Source organism: Leuciscus leuciscus (genome assembly GCF_965113295.1).
Source record: "Leuciscus leuciscus genome assembly, chromosome: 16".
NCBI classification, from domain to species: domain Eukaryota; kingdom Metazoa; phylum Chordata; class Actinopteri; order Cypriniformes; family Leuciscidae; genus Leuciscus; species Leuciscus leuciscus.
Genome location: NC_138740.1, coordinates 29,531,441 through 29,554,784, shown reverse-complemented (window position 1 = coordinate 29,554,784; position 23,344 = coordinate 29,531,441). Strand labels below are relative to the sequence as shown.

The window sequence follows — 23,344 nt, the reverse complement described above, 5'->3', positions numbered from 1 at the left end:
ACGGAAGTGAATCAATCAAAACTAACTTAAGCTGGACGATAACTTTATTCTAGAGCTGCTGTAAAGCCAAAATAATCTCTCTGACTTTAATTTCCTATTATCACTGTAAACCCAGCAAACACACAACGTTGTCACAACGTTGACATATTTTATTTGTTGGATCAAAATGTTAAAGCACTTTATCATGGTAAGTAAGTAGGCTAAGTAAGTGAGTAAGATTTGGGGTTGTTTTGAATAACTGTCTGTTAGTTAATACCTACCTAAATCTAATAAATAGTTTTCTTAAGTTCATAAATTGTCTTCGTCACATGCGCTTTAGATGTTATTTTGTGTTAGTAACGCTCTGCAGACGATGCATAATCTCAGCCTTGAAATGCATATTAAAGGACTAGTTATTCCAAAAATGATCATTCTGACGTCATTTACTCACCATCATGTGCAAATCTTACTTTCAGTGGAAGACAAAGGGACATTTTTGAATATGTAATGTAGACTCTTCTTGTCGATGTAATGAAAGTGAATGAGTAACGTTAGCCTACTGGGGGCTGTCACGCAAAAAATAATCATAATAAAATACAACAAAAAAAACATCACAAAAGTATCATAAAAGTGATCTAATACGAGTCGTCCGTTACATTAATATCGTTATGTATTCATGATAGCTTTATGTGACGAACAAACAGCAATTCAAGTCGTTATATTATAATAACTGATGAGCTTTACCTCTTGGTAGCTTTTAATCGCAGCCGAATCGTGAGTGAATCATTCAAAAAGATTCGACTTGAAGGATTCATTCATTTCGATATTTGTGTTTCTTCTCTATAATTGAACATCTGTTCTTTCGGACAGATATGGCAGTCTTTTATGATCTTCGGCTGATGTCTCTGGCTGTGCTGATGCCAGTGTCTCAGACTCTGCCAGCGCTGCTGTTCGGATTAGATAGATTATTTCATTCATGCCAAACAGCCGAACAGCAGCAGATTCATAGATTCATTCATGACATCGCCCCGACTCTCATGAACGCGCGCCATGAAGCTCTATTTCTCACAGCATATTGATATGCATCGGTACTCTTTACCAATTGGGGTAAGTCTGGGGCAGATAATAATGGACAAAAGAAAACTGGGGGTAACAAATAAGGATCGGAGCCTAAAATTGTAATTTTCTCCAGGTATCTCTGTGACTCTCTTTCTCATTCAAATAGGCAGTTTGGGCGGCCATGGGCGAGATCGGTCGTAAATATGGCGGCGTTCTATTTGGTAGTGACGTAGGTGGCATCTATGAATTGCATGTCCAGTTTGAATCTAAACAGCCCAGATTTCACGTCACAAACAAACACGTGAGTTAATTGAGCCTATATGACATCACCATTGTGACCATTGTGATGTCATAGGGATCTGTAGAATGAACAACTGAATGCAGAGGCATTTTGTAGTGAGTCGGCGAATGATCGTAAGTATGCTTTTTATTCAGGGTTTGGAGATTTGAATTCTTATATTTGTATTACTCAGATTAGAATCTACTTAAACAATAGAATGTTATTGACTGATTCAGATACATGAATAGGCATGCTATACAGTGGTAATTTGTGTGGAAAATTTTGGGGAGGCTAATATGTAAATTGGGTTTGATGTTTTTAATATACTAACGTTAGCTATTTGTTGATATGCTTCCATACACAGATGATATCCTCCTATATTCTTGATATTTAATGACACATTATTATCTCAATCAACAAAACACATTAAATCAACAAATACAGACTATGACCATTTTAATATTCATAAATGGAGAGCTCCATTGACGTTATCTTGTCTTTGGATCTCCACCACTCCTTTAATATGATCTTAGCATCTTAGTTAACCACATTAGTAGTTAAATTGATAAAAATATAACTGAACTTTTTCAGCTTAATTGGTCATTTTGAAAAGATTTTAAGGAGGCTCTTGGACTGGACTCCCTTGTCTCTTCTGATTGACAGCCATGGGCATACACTGTAGAAAATATTTTTTTTCGAGTATTTTGATAACTAAGACAAACAGTTTCCAGGTTTGTATGTGTTTACTCAACTCATCTCTTCCATTTCTCTGTCTTTCACAGTGTTTTACATATAGAGATTGCACAAAGGCAGTATTGTTCAGTTCTTTAGATCATCATCAAATCCGAATCAATATGAGTACGTCAACCTTTCCCATCGGTTTTCTTGAGAGTGCAGAGCGGTCCTTTTGTCCTGAACTCTCAGATGAGCTCACCATGGCCCTTGCTGCAGGGGAGTGGTGGGCAATAATGGAGGTTTCACATCCCATCTCTGAGGAGCCTGAGTATGGGGATCTCACCTCAGGGCTGTGGTGGGGAACAGTGGAGGCAGGAGAAACTCCATGCCCCACATCCCTGAAGTCCATGAAGCAGAACAAGGCAGAGGGAGCACCTGTGCCCACCAGGTCCCAACAGGAATCAACTGTGCATACCAGTTCTAAAAAGTTGAACCTCACCTCATCCCTGGCCTTCAAGGATGCATCTGAGAAGGCCCTGAACTTAGATACAACACTGAAATCCATAGAACAGCAGAGAATGTGGAGGCAGAAAAAGCCACAGGAAGCACCAGTGGCTGTCGAGTCCCCACAGAAAGCACCTGTGCCCACTAGGTCTCCACGGGGAGAACCTGTGCCCCAGTCTCTACAGAGACCACCTGTGCCTGCCCCAAAGGTGCTCGCATGTTCCTCACATCGAGCACCCATGCCAGAAAAGGTCCCAGATAGGCGAAAGCTAAATATCTCTGAGCTTCTTAGGCAGGAGCGGCTGCAGCAGCAGAAGCCTCAAGCTCCTTCTCTTCAGGGAAAACTGCCTGACAACATATTAAAGAGGCCAAAGATCCCTGAGCCTCTGAGACGGGAGCTGCTGCAGCAGAGGCCTCAAGCTTCTTCTCCTCGAGGAGCACCCATTCCTGACAAGACCTCAAAGAGGGAAAAACTAGAGGTCCCTGAGCCACTGAGACAAGAGCTTCTGCAGCTGAAGCCTCAAGCTTCTCTTCAGGGAACACTGCCTGACAATATCTCAAAGAGGCAAAAGCTAAAGATCCCTGAGCCTCTGAGACGGGAGCTGCTGCTGCAGAGGCCTCAAGCTTCCTCTCTTCAGGGAGCACCCGTTCCTGACAAGACCTCAAAGAGGGAAAAACTGGAGGTCCCTGAGCCACTGAGACAAGAGCTACTGCAGCTGAAGCCTCAAGCTTCTCTTCAGGGAACACTGCCTAACAAAATCTCAAAGAGGCAAAAGCTAAAGATTCCTGAGCCTCTGAGACGGGAGCTGCTGCAGCAGAGGCCTCAAGCTTCTTCTCTTCAGCAAGCACCCGTGCCTGACAAGACCGCAAACAGGGAAAAACTAGAGGTCCCTGAGCCACTGAGACAAGAGCTACTGCAGCTGAAGCCTCAAGCTTCTCTTCAGGGAACACTGCCTGCCAGAATCTCAAAGAGGCAAAAGCTAAAGATTCCTGAGCCTCTGAGACGGGAGCTGCTGCTGCAGAGGCCTCAAGCTTTTTCTCTTCAGGAAGCACCCGTGCCTGACAAGACCGCAAACAGGGAAAAACTAGAGGTCCCTGAGGCACTGAGACAAGAGCTACTGCAGCTGAAGCCTCAAGCTTCTCTTCAGGGAACACTGCCTGACAAAATCTCAAAGAGGCAAAAGCTAAAGATTCCTGAGCCTCTGAGACGGGAGCTGCTGCAGCAGAGGCCTCAAGCTTCTTCTCTTCAGGAAGCACCCGTGCCTGACAAGACCGCAAACAGGGAAAAACTAGAGGTCCCTGAGGCACTGAGACAAGAGCTACTGCAGCTGAAGCCTCAAGCTTCTCTTCAGGGAACACTGCCTGACAAAATCTCAAAGAGGCAAAAGCTAAAGATTCCTGAGCCTCTGAGACGGGAGCTGCTGCAGCAGAGGCCTCAAGCTTCTTCTCTTCAGGAAGCACCCGTGCCTGACAAGACCGCAAACAGGGAAAAACTAAAGATCCTGGAGCCACTGATGCAGGAGATGCTTCAGCAGAAGCCTGTCTGTTGTGCACTGGGATCACCTGTTCCTAAGAAGGTTCCAGAGAAGATAAATCGGATCTCTGAGCTACTGAGGTTGGAGCTGGTGCAGAAGAAGCCCCAAGCCAATAAACTTTTGCCTGACAGGACCCCAGTGGGAGCGTCTGAGCATGCCAGGACCCCACAGGGAGCAGCAGTGCCTGCCAGGAATCCACAGGCAGCGGCAGTGCCCTCTGAAATGGAGCACAGAAGCCCTCAGTGGAGCACAGAAGCATCTGTAAGTCCCTTCCATCTCTTGTTTTGACTTATTTTCATATTTATAAAAAAATAAATAAAATGTAAACATTGACCTCGAATATGCTTCTATGTTTTCTAGGTCCTCTATTCAAATCCTTTTATATAGTATTTCAAAACTATAGAAAGATATGTGTTTAGATTAAGTCTAACAAGCACTCATTAATGATTATGTTTGTTTCTTCAACAGGACAATGTAGGTGTGTGTCAGCCACCTCCCCAAAATAAAATGTGTGTGGAAATTGACAAGAAGGTGCAGCTGAATCCTAAACTGAGGAGCCAGAATAAGATAAGCACTTCACACCTGGACCAGAGCAGCCTTCAGCCCAGGTCCCAGCTGAACCGGAAGAGAGCATTGGTAAGTTCCATCCTTTTTTTCAGATTTAAAAATGTAAACACTTTAATAATTTAATATATGACTAGTATCATATTCTTTTCAGTTTATAGAACCCTAATATTGAAATTGTAGAAGGGACATGTATTAAGATTTTCTCTAAGAATCACTCATTAAATCTGCAGCGTGACATGATATGTCTGTTCCTTCAACAGGACAATGCAGGTGTGGACCAGGCACCTCCACAAAAAATGCAGCGCTTGGCAATCAAAGTCAAGGACCAGCAGTTGGAACCAGGCAGCTTGAAGAAAATGTGCTATTTATGTAGCATATACATACATTTTTGTAACGTTTTAAATATTTAATAGATATATGTTATATTGCGTTGGTACGTTTTGATTGGAATGCATAATAAAAAAATCAAATATAAACTGTGCTTTTGTTTATATATCCAGGACAACACACATCAATTAACACTAATGTTATATAAATGTGCACTTCAAGCCAAAATAGATTAAATTCAATTCAATTCAAATTTATTTGTATAGCGCTTTTCACAATACATATTGTCTCAAAGCAGCTTTACAGAAAGTGCATTTCAGAAATGTACATAGAAAAATACAGTTAGTTAATCATGTATTAATTTAGGGCATAACATATCGCCGGCGTCGAGTCGTCTCTTCACAAGCTCATTTTCAAAATGATCATTTTCATCTTCACAAGATCATTTTCATCTCCTGCTGATTAAATGTTCAAAATAAGCTGCACACTAAGCCAAAGGACAACATTGTAACAGCATACAGTACTGTGCAAAAGTAATAATATCAAAACAAATAATCAGTTTACATTTCCAAACATTCTTTTTGCCATTAATTGTAATAATCCAGTGAGATTTCTGTATGCACAAGGAGTCTGACAACATCCAGGATGATCTGATCTCACCATCATCGAGTCCGTCTGTGATTACATGAAGAAACAGAAAAAACTGAGACAAACTAAATCCAGAAGAACTGCGGGAACGTCTGCAAGATGCTTGAAGAAACCTTCCTGCAAAGCGAGTACCGTACTGTGAAAAGTACTGGCACTTGTGTTAAAATGCTGTAAAGTGAGAATGCTTTAAAAAATAAAATCACCAATTTAATTTATTTATGATTTAACTTCTATGAACTAATTCAAATCAATATGGTGTAACGACCCTTTGCGTTTAAAATGGCTTTTGTCCAGGTACACTTGCGCATAGTTTTTCAGGTAGCTTTGCAGGAAGGTTTCTTCAAGCATCTTGGAGACGTTCCCACAGTTCTTCTGGATTCAGTCTGTCTCTGTTATTTCTGGGATATTAACAAGCCTAAGACTTTTGCACAGTACTGTATATTATTTCTATTTTCTACAAAAGATTTGATCCCCAAGCTCTTCAATGTTCTGGCGGTAAGAAATCAGACAGGTGGATATACGCGCATGGCCCGCATTCCTAACAGAGAGAATCTGGACCACCTTCAGGACCAATGTATAGCTGGAATAAAAGTTAGCTGGAATTGAGTCTGAACTCCACAAACCCCTGCACGGTATTACCTGCTATTATGGAACGATTAATTAATGGAAATAAATTATATACATTAATAAGTGCAGCCTCATACTTTTCAACACAGCTTTACATTACTGGTAATGTAAACACTAAAATTTCATTCATGCCATATGTATGTACATCCAAGTTCACTCGACTACATGACGTCATATACTCACACTATCAGTGAATCAGCACAAAATAAAATCCTAACAAAGAATGAATGAATAAAGGATAACATTAAACACATACAGTACCACTACATAATCTGTATTTGATCTCCGCATAATTTACACTAATGGTGGCGGCACCGATCGTTAACACAAAATAGAGTTTACAGACATAACACGCTCATATAGGTCTACATCGGAAAACAATTAATGTGAACAGTCCACAATGATGGCGTGCATTTTATTTTATACCTGTAAAAGACGATATTAATATGAATAGGCTACACGTTCAAGCGATGCCCCTTCACTGTTGCTTATCGAGAATGAAGTGTATCGTAGAACTCCCTATACAAATATAGGCTATATATATTAGAATTAAGAAATAAGAAGCTGTTAATTTTGATAATTATTCAGCATAGCTACCATGCACCTGAAAAGAAAAAAAAATGGTCATAAACTTCAGTACAAGGGTAAAACAGATATGTTTATGAACAATCATAGATTAAATATGATTAGTCACTCTAGCATAAAAACTAAAAATTGTCAGAACGTCATCTCTCAGTTGCTGAATGTCGCGCAACAACGCTGCTACAGCCCTGTCGTTGTTACAATGTTGCGAGCACGTAGACAGCGACTTTGCCATAGCAGAAATGCAACGTGCCACAGACGTTGCCACAACGTATATCCGTTCTTCTAGCTCACCATGACGATTATAGGTCACAAGGGTCATTGGAAACAATAGTTTAAGTGACCATTTCTTATAGCTAAAGTGCCCTCTCCTTGAGAAAAAAGAACGTTATCTTGATGTTTTGAGAAGACTCTCCTGTTTATAGTTAGAGCCTGACCAAATCCAACCTTGAAGAAGCTTTGTGTCTGTGTGCCTGTTAGTATTCTTGGTTACAGGTTAAGGAACAAGTTGTTATTGGAGATTATTGGAGATTGACTGACTTGTTTTCTTCGACATGTTGGCGCCCAGCAACCCAGATCTGCGACCTGGAAGGTCAAGAAGTGCCTAAATTCAGGGTCCGAGTGTCAGCCACATCGATGGAGATATGCTTCATTCTATCAGTTTATATATTTACTATGTTTATCTATTTCTTAGCCAATCAGTATCATTTAACCTGAAGCAAGGACGTAGCTTAGACCTTGGTGTAGACTGTAGAGTATAATTGCTGTGATCTTTGTAACTGTAAAACTCCTTGTGAGTCTTAAGCTGACTTCTGCCTGATGAAACTGCAAACTATCTCTTATTCAATTTTGAATCTTGTCTTAAATTGACTGCACTTCTAACTCCTGGTCTTTATTATTCATATCTGGTCCTTGGGTCTTTAACTGTAAATCCCCTAATTAGTGGTACCTTTAATTTCACAATAATAATAAAAAAAATCCATATTGCAACTGGCTAACCAGCTAATAAGTGTTGCTAGATGAAAAACTAAAAGAAAATGAGAAAGGTTGCCTTGCAACTAACTAAAATAATTTGAAGTTGAAGTATAACTGAAATAAAACTAAAAATGAAATAAAAAAAAAAAATATTTAGAAATAGTTGGAAAAAAGATGAATAAAAATGACAGGATCACATAAAAAAATATAACTCATTGAATTGAACTAATTGAAAATGAAATCTGAAAATATAAAAATAAAAGCTATTAAAAAATAAAATCAAAATATTACTACACACACTATTGTGTTGTACTTTGGTCAGCTATTAGCTGTTTTAGCTGTTTATCTCTTAAAACTTCATTCCTTAATACAAATCATTTAGAGATAAACTATCTTTATAACATGCACAATATTATGAGAGTACAGAGTGCAAAGAAGAGTAAATGATTCAATAATTACTTATTTATTTATCAAACTATTTAAATAAGGTTTTTGTCAGGTGTGGGTATATATCAGAGGTGTGCAGTGGTGTTTAAAAGTGAGGAGGCAAATTCCTCAAATTTTTTTTTATATACTTATATCAAATGTAAATTTAAGTCTGCTACACTTATAGTTTTCCTAAACATTACATAAAAAAGAGAGTCCAAATACAATTATTTTATTTAATTTTTTGCAATAACTATGTAATGTTCTGTTTATTAAAACCAAGTATAAATTTCAACAAGTTAGTATTTTTACGCATTTTTACATTTATTCCATAATTAAGACGGCTACAATTTAAACAATATATATTATTTGTGAACTAATGTTCAGCTTTTCTTTTTAATAGTCAACTTATTTTCAGCAGTCATGAAAGCAGTGGTGAAACGGCTTAGTTTAGGCTACTTAGCCTACTTTTTAATTAGTCTTCCCATTAATGCCATCATTGTCTTCATTCAGGCCGACGAGAACGCGCACAAAAACAAGAGGCTGGATTTATCGCACAAACCGATCATAGGCTACCCCCATTCATTATTGGTGCTTGCCAAAGAAGACAAGGAAAAGTTTGGCGCGCTAATCCTCCCGCAGCGTTTGTCACAGACCCATGAATGAGGTCATCCTCAATGGAGGGATGTGGGTTGAAATCCCACAATGACGCATGGTGTTGCTGGCTGGGGCCTCCTTTATAACCGTTGCGTACGCACAAAACAGGCCCTGAAAGAGGCGTACGCCACTTCCGACGCATAAGTTGTGATTTATAAAAACAAACTTTACGGGAAAATGTGCGCACCTGCACGCAAACTCTGACCCATGCGTACGAACGTTTTGGAGATGGAGCAGTTTGGCGACACCGATGGTGAGTTAAATGTCTTTTTGGTCACTTTTAGACAGAAAATCTAAAGAAAATTAAACATACAGAAAGATAATACACATATAATCTCACTCACCAAGCCTATCACTTGAAGCAAATAGCCATCCCTTCTTAAATGTCCGCGCCATGCGAGCGCGTTGGGCCGTTTAGTGAAACTGACGCAAATAACAGTTTAAATAAATACAATAATGATTTAAACTATTTTTTACTTATGATATAAACATTTAGATTAAATATGCCATTCAAATTAATGGAGTTAAACACTTAAACATTAAATCATTACTGAGAAGTTAGAACTTTTTTTTATATTCAATCAATAGAAATATTTATTGTGGATGCGATGTTTTTGAACACTTTTCCTGTGGCGTGCCGTGTTTTAATGTTTTAACCACAGAGATAATTGCTTATGATAAATAATACCAGATTGTCTGGGAAAATAGTTTCGTGCAGGTGCAAATAATGCCCAGTTAAGGCCTATCTGTTTCAATTAAAAATATAAATCAATTAAAAATACAATTCGGCCAGTGGAAAAGATTGAGAAAAACTTTCTCTGAAATGTATTTTACACTATTTGATTTATGTATTCAAAAACAAGGCAAGGATAGGCTACTACATGATTTTTGTTAATGTAATGTGTCTTGTACCGTTAAACGTTATCACGTGGATGAATAATCATATGCAAATGGTTGCAAATAATCATATGCAAATGATTGCAAATAATCATATGCAAATGATATGCAGATGAGGATCTGCATAGTAAAACTAGGCGTTGTAAGCTCCATATAAGGTTATTTCGGGGTGGAGACGCATGTGCGCACAATCTTCCGCTGACTGGGATTTATAAAGTGAATTCTTCGCAGGTTCTGGCGTACGAACGGTTTTATAAGTCTGAATATTTTTTGGCGTATGCCATTTTTGTGAATGCCGTTCTGTTGTTCACCCACTCCACAAAATTCCCCTCTGTCAAGCTCCTGAAATTTGCAGACGACACCACCGTCATCGGTCTCATCCAAAATGGTGATGAGTCTGCTTACAGACTGGGGGTTGAACAGCTGGCTGTCTGGTGCAGCTATAACAACCTTGAGCTGAACACGCTCAAAACAGTGGAGATGATTGTGGATTTCAGGAGAAAATCCCCAGCACTCCCCCCTCTCACCATCATGAACAGCACTGTGGAAGCAGTGGAGTCACTCAGGTTCCTGGGCTCTACCATCTCTCAGGACCTGAAGTGGGCAAATCACATTGACTCCATTGTGAAAAAGGCCCAGCAGAGACTGTACTTCCTTCGCCAGCTGAAGAAGTTCAATCTGCCACAGGAGCTGCTGATCCAGTTCTACTCAGCCGTCATTGAGTCTGTTTTAAGCACTTCCATCACTGTCTGGTTTGGTTCAGCTACCAAATCGGACATCAGGAGACTACAACGGACAGTCCGGACTGCAGAGAGGATTATTGGTGCCCCCTTGCCAACCCTCCAGGACCTGTACTCTTCCAGAGTGAGGAAGAGAGCAGGTAAAATCATCACAGACTCCACTCACCCTGGACACCCCCTGTTTGAACTGTTACCGTCAGGACGGCGACACAGATCACTGGCCACAAGAACATCCAGGCACAGGAACAGTTTCTTTCCACAGGCCATTTCCCTTCTGAACACTTAACATGCCCCCCAAGGCATATGCCTGCAAGTGCAATACTCCCACTGTCTAGTGCAATATTCTCTAACTCAGGTGATATTTATATTTATATTATTCATACTACTCAAAATACTGTAAATATGTTCATAATCTGTAACATGCACTAGACTCCCACTGTCTAGTGTAATATTCTCTAACTCAGGTGATATTTATACTTATATTATTCATACTACTCAAAATACTGTAAATATGTTCATAATCTGTAAATGTTTATTCAGACTAAACCCAACTGTGACCCCTTTTTTTACTTTTATACTATTTTTATTATTTTTATTTTTTTAAATATATTTTATTCTTAGAATTTGTATTACTATGTTTCTTGTTGTATTTGTATTTGTATATGTGCACTGGAAGCTTCAGTACCAAGAAAAATTCCTTGTGGGTGCAAGCACACTTGGCAATAAAGCTCTTTCTGATTCTGATTCTGAAAAGTGGCGAAATTCACCCAAAGACCCACACCGTGTCGTGCTTGATGTGTTCAGCTGGTAAATCCATGTCTGTTTTTCTGTCAGGCGTGGGTGTATAAATCACACGATAGAGGAGATTAGAAATGAGTCTTTAATTGGAGGAGAAACAACATTACACAACCACTACATAAAGACAAGAACGGACAAATAGGCTATCTGAACAAAACAGGTAGAATAAAAACTAAATGAGACACAGCTAAACAGAATGATTAACTGATGGGAAACTGAGGCAACTAACAAGGACACAGGCAGGCACAGAACAGAAAACAGAATACACGTGACAGTTGTAAATATAGCTGAGACTTTGAACCAATTCAGTTGTGAAATCGAATGTGTTAAATCACAGTTGCATACACATACACATACACATACACATGCGTGAGGTTAAATTGGAAGTGAATTATTAGTTTTGCTGTAAGAACATAATAGTATCAGTTCATATATATGATAGCCTATATTACAGGATTATAATTGATACTGATGGACCATTTGAAAGTTTGAATAACTCGTGATACTGCTGTCAATGTGTGTTTTTTGTCTATTTCCTGTCCCTCTCCCTGTACCAATGGGTACAGGCATGAGTAATAGGGAGGGGCAAAGACTTCATATAAATAGACATCGCTGACAAACACTGCAGTACAAGAAACTTTCAATGGCAACCCTTCAAAAAACCTAAATAGCAAACTTGGGGAGAAGAGCCCTTTGCAGAAAAAGAGCGAGAGGAAATGAAACAGGAAGTCAACATAATGGAGGACGGTTTTCAAGGCCATATGGCACCTACTGTGGTATCCATGTTGAAGATCAAGAATGAATGCATTCGAGTGGTCCTGGCAGAGACCCTCTGCACATTTATCATGATGGTGAGATGGTTTAATAGTGGCTCATTTGCATGTTCATTGCTGGAATAATTGTCACTGTGTGATGATGCCAAGCTTGGAAAACAATTTACTGTTGAGTATTTTACTGATGATTTCTTTCATTGTTCATTGAATTATTCATTCTTCAGAATAGACTAGAGCATTGTCATTGTAATGCTTTGGATCACATAGCCACAGTCGGGTCAGTAGGCTGTGGTCAGTGCATTGGTGATTGGCGCCAGATCATGTGCTACATAATTCTATTCTTAGAAAAACTGGCTGGACATACTTTTTTCCATGATCAGGTGAAATCAATGTGACCATGTCAATTGCAAAAACTTGGCCAACAGCAATGCTAACTGACCAGTCATTTGCGAAACCTATGTTCCAAATTGAGTAGCTGGAATCAGTCCAGTTTTATTTTAGTATAGGCCTACACTATTATAGTTTTATTAATATTATGAATTAGCTTTTGTTTTTATATTTTCAGTTTTCATTTTAATTGTACTTCAATTTTGAGTTGTTATGTGCTTTTGTCATTTTTATTAGTTTTTGTTCAACAATAAGGTCTCATTTGTTAACAATAGGAAATGCATTAACATGAACTAACGATGAAAAATGTTTTTACTGCATTTTTTTTAACCTTTATGAATGTTAATACAAAAGTTCACACAGTGCATTAACTAATGTTAACAGATACAACTTTTTAAAATGCTGTAGAAGTATTGTTCTTTGTTCATGTTAACTAATGTAGTTAACTTATGTTAACAAATAAAACCTTATGTGTTACCTTTTATTTTGGTTTTAGTATTAGTTCAGTTTTAGTTTTAGTTTTAATTTATTTCCATTTAGTACTTTTAGTGCTTCAACTTAAACTGATTTCAGATAGTTTCCAATGTAACATTTCTAATTTTTGTTTAGGTTAAGGTTTAATCTTTAATTAAAATAACAACAATGTTTTTAACCCTGGTGCTGTTCGGCCATTTTTGACTGGAAAAAGTTTTACTTTTTAAAGAATTTTTTACTTCATCGGAATGGTACGAAGTTTGGTGAAGGTTTTGCCACTTTGCCGCGCGCACGCACGCGCACGCACGCACGCACGCACGCACACGCACGCACGCACGCACACACACACACACACAATATTATGGACATGATTCGAAAAGGTTAAATGGTCCTGAAAAAAATATTCATAGCAATGGGAAATTAATTTCATCTAGTGGAAACGTTTGGTACTGCACCCAAACAAAATCTTATTGAAAGCTCTTTTTCCCCCCGGAGATATCAAGTTCAAATTTGGAACACAACTGGTTTAGATTTATATGGCTTTGGTTTTCTTATAGTTTTAGAGTAAAACTGTTATTTATTTCTGTTAAACTATTATTTGGAAAATATATATTTCATATAAAATGTTAAAATAGTCATTTTTATGCATTTTTCATAATAATAAACTTAAACTTCTATAACTTTTTTTTAAATTCCACCTTTTAAACCTTTCACTTAAGCAATATTCTGCCAAGTGTCATCTTTAAAAAAAGACCAAACTTAAGTCTGTGCTCCAAAGCAATCAAGATTTCAAGATTTTTAATTGAATTGCTATGCTAAGTGGTTAACAGGCAATAAATGGATCAAAACTATATACATTAAATTTAGTACCACAAAATCCCCTAAAAATACAAAATATTAAATTAAAAACATTATCGAACTAAAATACAGAAAATTCATTTCATTGAAGTAAAAAATAAATAAATAAAAAAGCTGTCATTTTTGACCACCATAGTTTTACTTGCAGTTTTAGTTAACAATAATGTCTAATTGTGGTCTCTTTAGTTAAAACTATCATGTTCATTTATAAAATGCTCACTCTTTATCTGAGAAGTAGCCATGAAATAAGCCTTGAATCAGGGTTTATTTTCCTGTCTGGCTGCACATCATCCATGATAAGCATGTTCAGTTTCTCTGACAGACTATTTTTGAATTCCAGGTGTTCGGCCTTGGCTGTGTTGCACAAGTGGTCACAGGAAATGGTTTCTTCGGAGATTACCTCAGCATGAATATAGGCTTTGGACTGAGTGTGGCTATGGGTGTGCACATTGGTGGAAAAGTGTCAGGTGAGACCCTGTTGTCCCCAAGGTCAGAGCTCTCCCCTAATTCACTGCTTTCCATTTTAATGACAATTAATAATGCAATATGTTTTACTCCATCGCATAGGAGCTCATATGAATGCAGCTGTTTCCTTCACAATGTGTGTGTTCGGCCGTTTGCGCTGGAAGATGCTGCCACTGTATGTTTTCGCCCAGTTTCTGGGTTCCTTCCTCGCTGCCGGGACCATTTTTTCACTTTATTACGGTGAGAAGGAGTTATTTTTGTTCTTAGTGTTGGAATAGTTCATATAAATTGCCACAAGGTTTCTTCACTCACATCTGTACTGTGCTTTATAGATGCTATACATCATTACTGTGGGGGTAATTTCACTGTGTCTGGTCCCAAAGCAACAGCTGGGATCTTTGCCACATATCCAGCACCTTACATCTCAATCTACACTGGATTCTTCGACCAGGTATTTCAAAATGAATCGTGTGCAAAAAATATTGCTCAACTGTACCCATTAAGCACTTTTAGAGGAAGATATTTTTAAATTCTCCGAATCAGGTTGTGGGCACCGCCATGCTGTTGCTGTGTCTGATGGCTCTGGCAGACCAGAGAAACCAGCCGGTTGTGGCTGGAGGTGAGCCTGTTGGTGTGGGGCTCGTGGTGCTGCTCATTGGTGTCTCTATGGGGAGCAACAGCGGCTATGCCATCAATCCCACACGAGATCTGGGGCCAAGAGTCTTCACACTGATGGCAGGTTGGGGCATGGAGGTTTTCAGGTGAATAAATATAAAATCAAGCTATAAAACACTCTTTGTTATTTGTTTGGATCAGGGTTAATGATTTGTAACACCTCCTGCTTTTTCAGCCACAATAACCCTGAATTCTTGATATGCATCACTGGAAATTATGTTTTGGATTTTGATAAAGTAAGTCACTGTTATCTAGAGAGCACCTAAAGGGAAATGGTGATGAAAAAAATATGAGATGGGAGGATAAAAATATTTCAATTCTTTTGCGTTCCCTTGAGAAACTTTGCATTCGCATGCAAAGAACTCGAAAGGTTTCTCAGGGGAACACAAACATTTTGCAAGCGAACACAAAGTTTCTCAAGAGAACGCATTTTTTTCGTCCCCATGTGCCTTTAGGGAAGTGTTCCTCAAATCAGATCCTGGAGGGCCACTGCCCTGCAGAGTTTAGTTCTAACCCTAATCAGACACCTGAACAAAGCTAATCAAAGTTTTCTGAGTTACTAGAAAATTGCAGGTAAGTGAGTTCATGGGATAAACTCTGCAGGACAGTGGATTTGAGGAACCCTGCTTTAGGGGCCCTGTAATGATCAGATCAGATCTATAACAGGAAAATATTTTGGTAACACTCTACAATAAGGTCTCAAGGTCTCATAACATTTCAACTAATGTTAACAAATACAACTTTTGATTTTAATAATGCATTAGTAAATGTTGAAATAAATATTTAACTAATGTTAACTAAAGTTGTATGCCTAAAAACAAAAATAATGTATTATGTTTACATGATTGTTTATTAAAATAATATTGAATTATTAAAATTATGTAGACATAATACATATTACATTATTATTTAATCAGACATTGATTAAAGAAACATCCATTGTGATTTTACTTAAAAAGTTGACAATAGGGGGGAAAAATACAATTATCAGATCAGATATGTAACAAGAAAAAAAGAAAAGAAAACATTTAAAGTAGTATGCCTAAATTTGGTGTATGATCACTGTAAAAATGTAAAACTATGTAACATTTAGTTTTATGAACTTTATTTAATAATAAATAATATATTTTTAATTATTAAATTATTAAAACATTTAATTACATGGAAATATAAAATAATATATTATTTTACATTTTTATTTATTGGAAAGAATAATTAATAAAGCAAAAAAAAAATTTACATTATTTATCATTTAATTTGAAAGTGTAAATTACAGTAACAGTACAGCATAATTTGATTACATTTAATTAAAGTGTTGCCTCAATGTATTTCCAGGGCAGGCAATGGATGGTGGTGGGTACCTTTGGTGGCCCCCTTTATTGGCGGCGTGACTGGGGCTTCAATCTACAAAGCATTTGTAGAGCTACACCACCCTGATCTTAAAAGCACTCAGACACAGTCTACAGGAGATCCTGAATGTGTTCCTTTGGAAAAGTGCAAGAATGGCAGTACAGAGATATCTGTGTGAGACCATCTCAAGTTAAGGACCAAGAATGTTACAGAGACCAAAGAAAGAAAGTGCCATTTCTACCCAGGGCAGCTGGGATGTTTACAGGAATAATATGAAACATGGATAATGGCTGAAAAGCATATGGGGTAAAACTTTCTCAGTCCAGTGTGTACTACACTACAGTACTACCTTTTGAGCTATAGAGGAATAAGCTACTGAAGAATCTCAGGACTCAGGATTGTCCATGTTTGATCTTTAATAAATACACACACTCACACAGACTTAAGGGCATCAAATGAAGAAATTAAGCTGCTTAAGTCATGATAAATGCTCAGCATTAGCCAAAAGAACAGTCAACATGCCTGTATGGTAGGGGTGGGCGGTATGAGACGGATAGATACATTATTTAAGGTTATTTCTATTTGTTATGATATTGATATATTGTTGTCAAGTAAGCCCCGATGCGAGCATGTGCATTCCTCTAAACTGTCCGGGTGCTGCACTGCTGCGCCTTTCCCCCCGAAAATATCACGTTAACAACAACCCTTTAGAAAACATAATTCCTTTCTGGATCCTCTTGATCTGCTTTCTCCATGTTTCTTTGACAAATCTCAGTGTCTGCATGTGAGTTAACCACGCCCACTAAACAAATCTGTTGCAGTTGACATTTTCTACCGCGGTAACGATATATACCGTCATACCGCCCAGCCCTACTATGGGAACAGTCAGTGGGCATTTGTTGGGACAGCGGGGTCACCGTTTAGTCACGCTGTGTCTCCACGAGACCCCCTGTCCTTTGGCTGTACTGCCACCACTCGCTGGGACCTGTGCTGGCTGCTTCTTCTTGGGAGTGGGTGGCTTGGCCTTGCCGCGGAATGCCTTGGCTGGGTCCAGCTTGTTCAATAAAGGTTCACTGGATGTGTCAAGATAGGGATCACCATAGAACGTCAGGGGTTGGTAGAGAGCGGCCCATTGCTGTATCAAGAAATGAATGGAGAAGTTGCTTATATATATATATATATATATATATATATATATATGAAGAGTTCAGATGCAAAAGCCTCTAAATGCCATCTGAAATGTTCTTATAGAATGATCATTTTTATCAAGCTTGTATATTTAAGTTCAGTAAATTCACTTCAATGACAATTAATAGGTAATCTTCATTGCCATTTAAGTGAAAATATAGAATTTAAATATACGAGCTTGATAAAAATGATCATTCTATAAGAAAATTTCAGATGGCATTTAGAGGCTTTTGCATCTGAACTCTTCATATATATATATATATATATATATATATATACACTGCTCAAAAAAATTAAAGGAACACTTTGAAAACACATCAGATCTCAATGGGGAAAAATATCATGCTGGATATCTATACTAATATGGACTGGGTAATGTGTTATGAACGAAGGATGCCACATCGTTTGATGAAAATGAAAATGATCAACCTACAGAGGATTGAATTCAAAGACACCCCGGAAATCTAAGTGAAAAAATGATGCAGCAGGCTTGTCAATTTTGCTGAAATTTCATTGCAGCAACTCAAAATGGTACTCAGTAGTTTGTATGGCCCCCACGTGCTTGTATGCATGCCTGACACCGTCGGGGCATACTCCTAATGAGACGACGGATGGTGTCCTGGGGTATTTCCTCCCAGATCTGGACCAGCGCATCACTGAGCTCCTGGACAGTCTGAGGTGCAACCAGGTGATGTCAGATGGACCGAAACACAATGTCCCAGAGGTGTTCTATTGGATGTAGGTCAGGTGAGCGTGGTGGCCCTTCAATGGTATCATTCCTTCATCCTCCAGGAACTGCCTGCATGCTCTCGCCACATGAGGCCGGGCATTGTTGTGCACCAGGAGGAACCCAGGACCCACTGCACCAGCATAGGGTTTGACAATGGATCCAAGGATTTCATCCCGATACCTAATGGCAGTCAGGGTGCCAATGTCTAGCCTGCAGAGGTCTGTTCGTCCCTCCATGGATATGCCTCCCCAGACCATCACTGACCCACCACCAAACCGGTCATGCTGAACGATGTTACAGGCAGCATAACATTCTCCACGGCTTCTCCAGACCCTTTCCTGTCTGTCACGTGCTCAGGGTGAACCTGCTCTCATTTGTGAAAACCACAGGGCACCAGTGGCAGACCTGCCAATTCTGGTGTTCAATGGGAAATGCCAATCGAGCTCCCTGGTGCTGGGCAGTGAGCACAGGGCCCACTAGAGGACGTCGGGCCCCCAGGCCACCCTCATGAAGTCTGTTTCTGATTGTTTGGTCAGAGACATTCACACCAGTGGCCTGCTGGAGGTCATTTAGTAGGGCTCTGGCAGTGTTCATCATGTTCCTCCTCGCACAAAGGAGCAGATACCGGTCCTGCTGATGGGTTAAGGACCTTCTACGGCCCTGTCCAGCTCTCCTAGAGTAGCTGTCTGTCTTCCTGGAATCTCCTCCATGCTCTTGAGACTGTGCTGGGAGACACAGCAAACCTTCTGGCAATGGCACGTATTGATGAGCCATCCTGAAGGAGCTGGACTGCCTGCGCAACCTCTGTAGGGTCCAGGTATCGCCTCATGCTACCAGTAGTGACACTGACCCTAGCCAAATGCAAAACTGGTGAAAAACAGTCCGAAAAGATGAGTAGGGAAAAAATGTTAGTGGCCTCCACCTGTAAAACCATTCCTGTTTTGGGGGTTGTCTCACTGTTGCCCATCTAGAGCACCTGCTGTTAATGTCATTAACACTAAACAGCTGAAACTGATTACCAACCCCCTCTGTTACTTAACTGACCAGATCAATATCCCAGGAGTTTAACTGACTTGATGCTATTCTCTGATTAAAAAGTGTTCCCTTTATTTTTTTGAGCAGTGTATATATATATATATATATATATTCTTCTAGCTCACCATGACAACTATAGGTCACAAGGGTCATTGGAACCTATAGTTTAAGTGACCATTTCTTAGTTAAAGCATTTACATTGCTTACTTATATTAAAGCATCCTCTCACTGAAAGAACACATTATCTGGATGTTTTGGGAAGAGCCTCCTGTTGAAAGTTAGAGCCTGACCAAATCCAACCTTGAAGAAGCTTTGTGTCTGTGTGTGTGTGTGTGTGTGTGAGTGTGTAAGTATTCTTGGTGACAGGTTAAGGAACAAGTGGCATTATTGGAGATCGACTGACTTGTTTTCTGCAAACTATCTTAAGTAAAAATGTTATAATTCTGACTCTTGTCTTAAATTTACTGCACTCCTAACTCCTGTTCTTCATTAATCATATTTGGTTCTTGGGTCTTTAACTGTAAATTCCCAAACAATATCATTTAAAAGTTTGGGCACAGTAAGATTTTTATTATTTTTTCTTCAAAGAAATTAATACTTTTATTAAGCAAGCACACATTAAAAGTTAAAAGTTTAACTAATTAAAAGTGATTTATATTTCAAATAAATAATTTCAGAGTTTCCACAAAAATATGAAACAAAATATTAGGCAGCATAACTGTTTTCAACACAGATACAAATTTTTTTATAATTCTTAAGCACTAAATCAGCATATTAGAAGGATCATGTGACACTGAAGACTGGAACGCTGTGATTGCCATCACAGGAATAAATTACATTTTAAAATATATTTAAATAGTTCTTTTAATTTGTAATCAAAATTACACAATAATACTGTTTTCCTGTATATTTGATCCAAAAATTCAGCATTAGTGAGCTGTGAGCATAAGAGAGTTCTTTCAAAAACAATAAAAAGTCTTACCAACCCCACACTTTTACTACAGATGGTAGTGTATTTAAAACAGGCCATTTAAAGTCAATGAAGTGATTGTTACTTTATACACGTTTGCATATATTAAATAAAATGTACAGAATAAAATGAAGTCAAAAGCTATTAAGTATTTTAACAGAAAAAAATACACACATCTCCTTTAATTCAATTTGTTCTGGCTGTAAAAAAAAAAAATACAAATACAAATGTTGTATCCATATACTGTATCTGCCACCAAATATAAATGTGTAAAAACAAACAGTATGAATATATGTTTTAGAAAACATTTTTGTGTAAACTTTAGTCAAATAAAAAAACATAATAATTTAATAATAATAATAATTTAAATATTCTGATTTGATAGAACTGAATAGATAATGCTGACCTTAGCTTGTGGGCTGGGGCCATACGGAGTGAAATTACACTGCCACTCGGGAAGCCCCAGATGAGTGATCATAAGTCGGTAGTAGGCAGTGAAGGAGGGGGTGAGATAGTGCCAGAAAAGTGATCGGTCCAAGAACCACACCTCACACTGCTGGGCCATTACATCTACACAGAACGGGCCAGCAGACACAGGGCCAGATGGTAGATTAAAATGATAGAGCCTAAACCTTTTTTGTATGCTAACACTTCATATCCTTCTGGATTAAGTGTGGGATGCATAATCACCTGGAGTGCATTTCTTGTAAACAAGGCAGACTTTGCCATTACCATTGCAGGGGTCCAGTTCAAATATGCTACTACGACAATCAAAGTGAGGTTGTTCAGGGCCATCAGATTCTAAAAAAAAAAGACATGACATGAGTATATAATTCATGCAAGTTTGCATGCAATGAAATGAAGATAAAATGCCTCAAGATGAAAGAAAATCTCACCTTGTAAATCATCATCGAAGTCAAGATCAGCTAAGGTAGGTGCATTGGGGAGGGAATATACATTTGACTGAATCAGGGGTCGTAGCTGAGCAACACTGTTTATCACCATGCATCCCACTGGAACCACTTCATCTGGAAGACACAAACCATGAATAGTTTTTTATAATAAAAGCGTAACCATAATATATATATATATATATAAAAAAAAAAAATTATGTGCATGTATAATGAAGTGGTCACAGAAGTAAAACACTGATCAGATATAAAAAAGCAGTATAATAGGGCTAAATTTAAAGCATCGTTATGGTTTAACCACATTATAATGGGTTTCATTTGATCAGTGCATGTTTCAGGATGCTCACTTTCCAGCTTGGAGTTCCAGGCAAGCATGAAGCCATCTGTTGTGAGATAGAAATCTCTGAGATCTTCCGGCAAAGCACAGTTGTTTTTCTGGAGAACACACAGGAAAAACACACCCGATATAAATATACCCACATCAAAGACCTGCTTTGAGAAGATTCTCTGTTATATTGAAATACTTCCATACTTGCTCCCAGGAGAGAAGGCATCTCTTTTCTGCAGGGGCTTTCTCTGCAAATCGTACATCCAGCACACCAGGGAGGTTCTCTGTCAAGCAGAAAATATGCCAAAGAATCACGCACATACATGCATATGTAATAACATTGAAATCGGACTTGGTTTGCATTAGTGCTAAGACAGCCACACACACACACACACACACTTGTTTTTATACTGTTTTTTTTATACTGTACAAACTGTATATTCTCTCCCCCTACACTTACCCTACCTATAAACCCTAACCTATACATCACAGAAAACTAAAAAAACATCACTTGGTGTGATTTTTAAGCTGTTTTCCTCATGGTGCATGGCCAAATGTCCCCACAATGTAAACATTTTCACGTTTAACTGTCTTTGTGGAGACATTTGGTCCTCTCAGTGTAACTTAGGTTAAACAAGAACACAAATACACACTCACAAAATATTAAATCACCCTAAGCTGCTTTGTTGGTCTTAGCTGGTTTAAGATGGTCTCCCAGTCTAGCCAAGCCGGTCGTCAGCTGGCCTCCCAGCCTGATCCACTAACACGAACCCAAAACCAGACCAACCCGGGAGACCAGCTACTAAGCCATGATGTTTTCTTCAGCAGGGCATGCAGCCTATTGTAGGATGCAGCCTACAATTATTTTTATTAAACATCGTCCACTCACCCAAAACCCGAGTAATACCGAGGGTGAGTCTATCTACAAACACCTTGAATGTCTTCTCATCTTTTATCTCCTCCATTCCAAAATAACACAAAAAGCATCTATATAATTCTATGACATGTATTCTCTTGCTGCAGTCACACTGACGGATGCTGAGGTTACCAAGCACGCAGAACCAAAACATTGCCGTTCTGCACTCCTATTGGCTGAGAAAATGAGAGATGAGTGATTTGACCAATAGTATACTGGATGGGCGGGCGAAGCAAGTTAATGCATCCAATCACACTCACCAACGATGAAAAAGAGGAGAGGCTCCTGCACGCAATCTGGAAGTGGCGGTTGTTTCAGTATGGCGTCTGTTGCTGAGGGCGCAAATGGCAATGGAATCTACTGGATTCATGACAGTATCCTTACGTTTTGTCGTATTTTTGTTCGATGAGTCGGTTTAAATTAGTTATATTATTTTGGTTTGGCAAACATAAAGGTTAACCGTGGTCAGTGGTCTGTGGTCAGTGTGTATGAGGGAAGGGAGGCTAATAACTTATTAGCGGATTTTCATTGTCAGCTTAACCGAACTCTAGTTTTAGTAACGTACACAAAGCTGCAGTTGAACGGAACTATACATGTACTGTTCTGAACTTAAGTTGTATTATTGAAAAGACACATAGAGTGTAGATAGTGAACGTAGTACAATACTATGCAATACTACAGTAAAATGCATGCAATTACAGTTCTTATGCCTAGAACTGTAAAAGCATCATCACATAACTGCATTGTTATCATGTAGATTTGAGTACTACTGCTGTAGTCTTATGTTATTCTGTTCAATATATTTGTAGACTGTTTGGTTCCTTTTATTTTTTATTGTAGGCTTAGCTGCTTCTCTTGTGTTTTCTTTAACTTGCAAAGAATCAGATGAAGAACAAGGACAGCCCATGGTTTTTGTTACAGGTGAGACTCTTTTAAAAATTTAGTCTGTTACTGTTATAGCCTACTAAAATATCCTGTTCATCATTCTGGCACCTCATGTTTGATATT

General features: G+C 38.6%; 3 protein-coding genes across 6 annotated transcripts in view; 2 read left to right on the top strand and 1 right to left on the bottom strand.

Moving 5' to 3' along the window:
* Positions 1–11,916: 11,916 nt before the first annotated feature.
* On the top strand, positions 11,917–16,438 carry aqp7 (aquaporin 7). The gene is made up of 6 exons (XM_082140332.1): positions 11,917–12,127; positions 14,109–14,235; positions 14,336–14,473; positions 14,566–14,684; positions 14,777–14,994; positions 16,244–16,438. Exons 1-6 carry the CDS (start codon positions 11,993–11,995, stop codon positions 16,434–16,436), a joined length of 930 nt encoding a protein of 309 aa, XP_081996458.1. The 5' UTR covers positions 11,917–11,992; the 3' UTR covers positions 16,437–16,438.
* Positions 16,439–17,167: 729 nt separating this feature from the next.
* On the bottom strand, positions 17,168–22,454 carry tpgs2 (tubulin polyglutamylase complex subunit 2). 2 transcript variants are annotated; one of them, XM_082140329.1, is made up of 7 exons: positions 22,310–22,454; positions 21,625–21,704; positions 21,440–21,527; positions 21,078–21,209; positions 20,872–20,982; positions 20,588–20,751; positions 17,168–17,393 (listed from the first exon to the last, which is right to left on the bottom strand). In XM_082140329.1, exons 1-7 carry the CDS (start codon positions 22,383–22,385, stop codon positions 17,172–17,174), a joined length of 873 nt encoding a protein of 290 aa, XP_081996455.1. In that variant the 5' UTR covers positions 22,386–22,454; the 3' UTR covers positions 17,168–17,171. The 2 variants fall into 2 exon arrangements, with proteins under 2 accessions (XP_081996455.1, XP_081996456.1); XM_082140330.1 differs by lacking the exon at positions 22,310–22,454 and having other exon boundaries at positions 21,625–21,798.
* A 144-nt stretch (positions 22,455–22,598) lies between these two features.
* Positions 22,599–23,344, top strand: part of kiaa1328 (KIAA1328 ortholog) — a 25,668-nt gene continuing 24,922 nt past the window's right edge. For 2 of the 3 annotated variants that reach the window (XM_082140316.1, XM_082140315.1), the window contains exons 1-2: positions 22,599–22,710; positions 23,216–23,257. In XM_082140316.1, coding sequence (XP_081996442.1) covers positions 22,602–22,710; positions 23,216–23,257 — 151 coding nt within the window. In that variant the 5' untranslated portion in view covers positions 22,599–22,601. The remainder of the gene's footprint in view (positions 22,711–23,215; positions 23,258–23,344) is intronic. The other variant, XM_082140317.1, reaches the window with a different exon arrangement.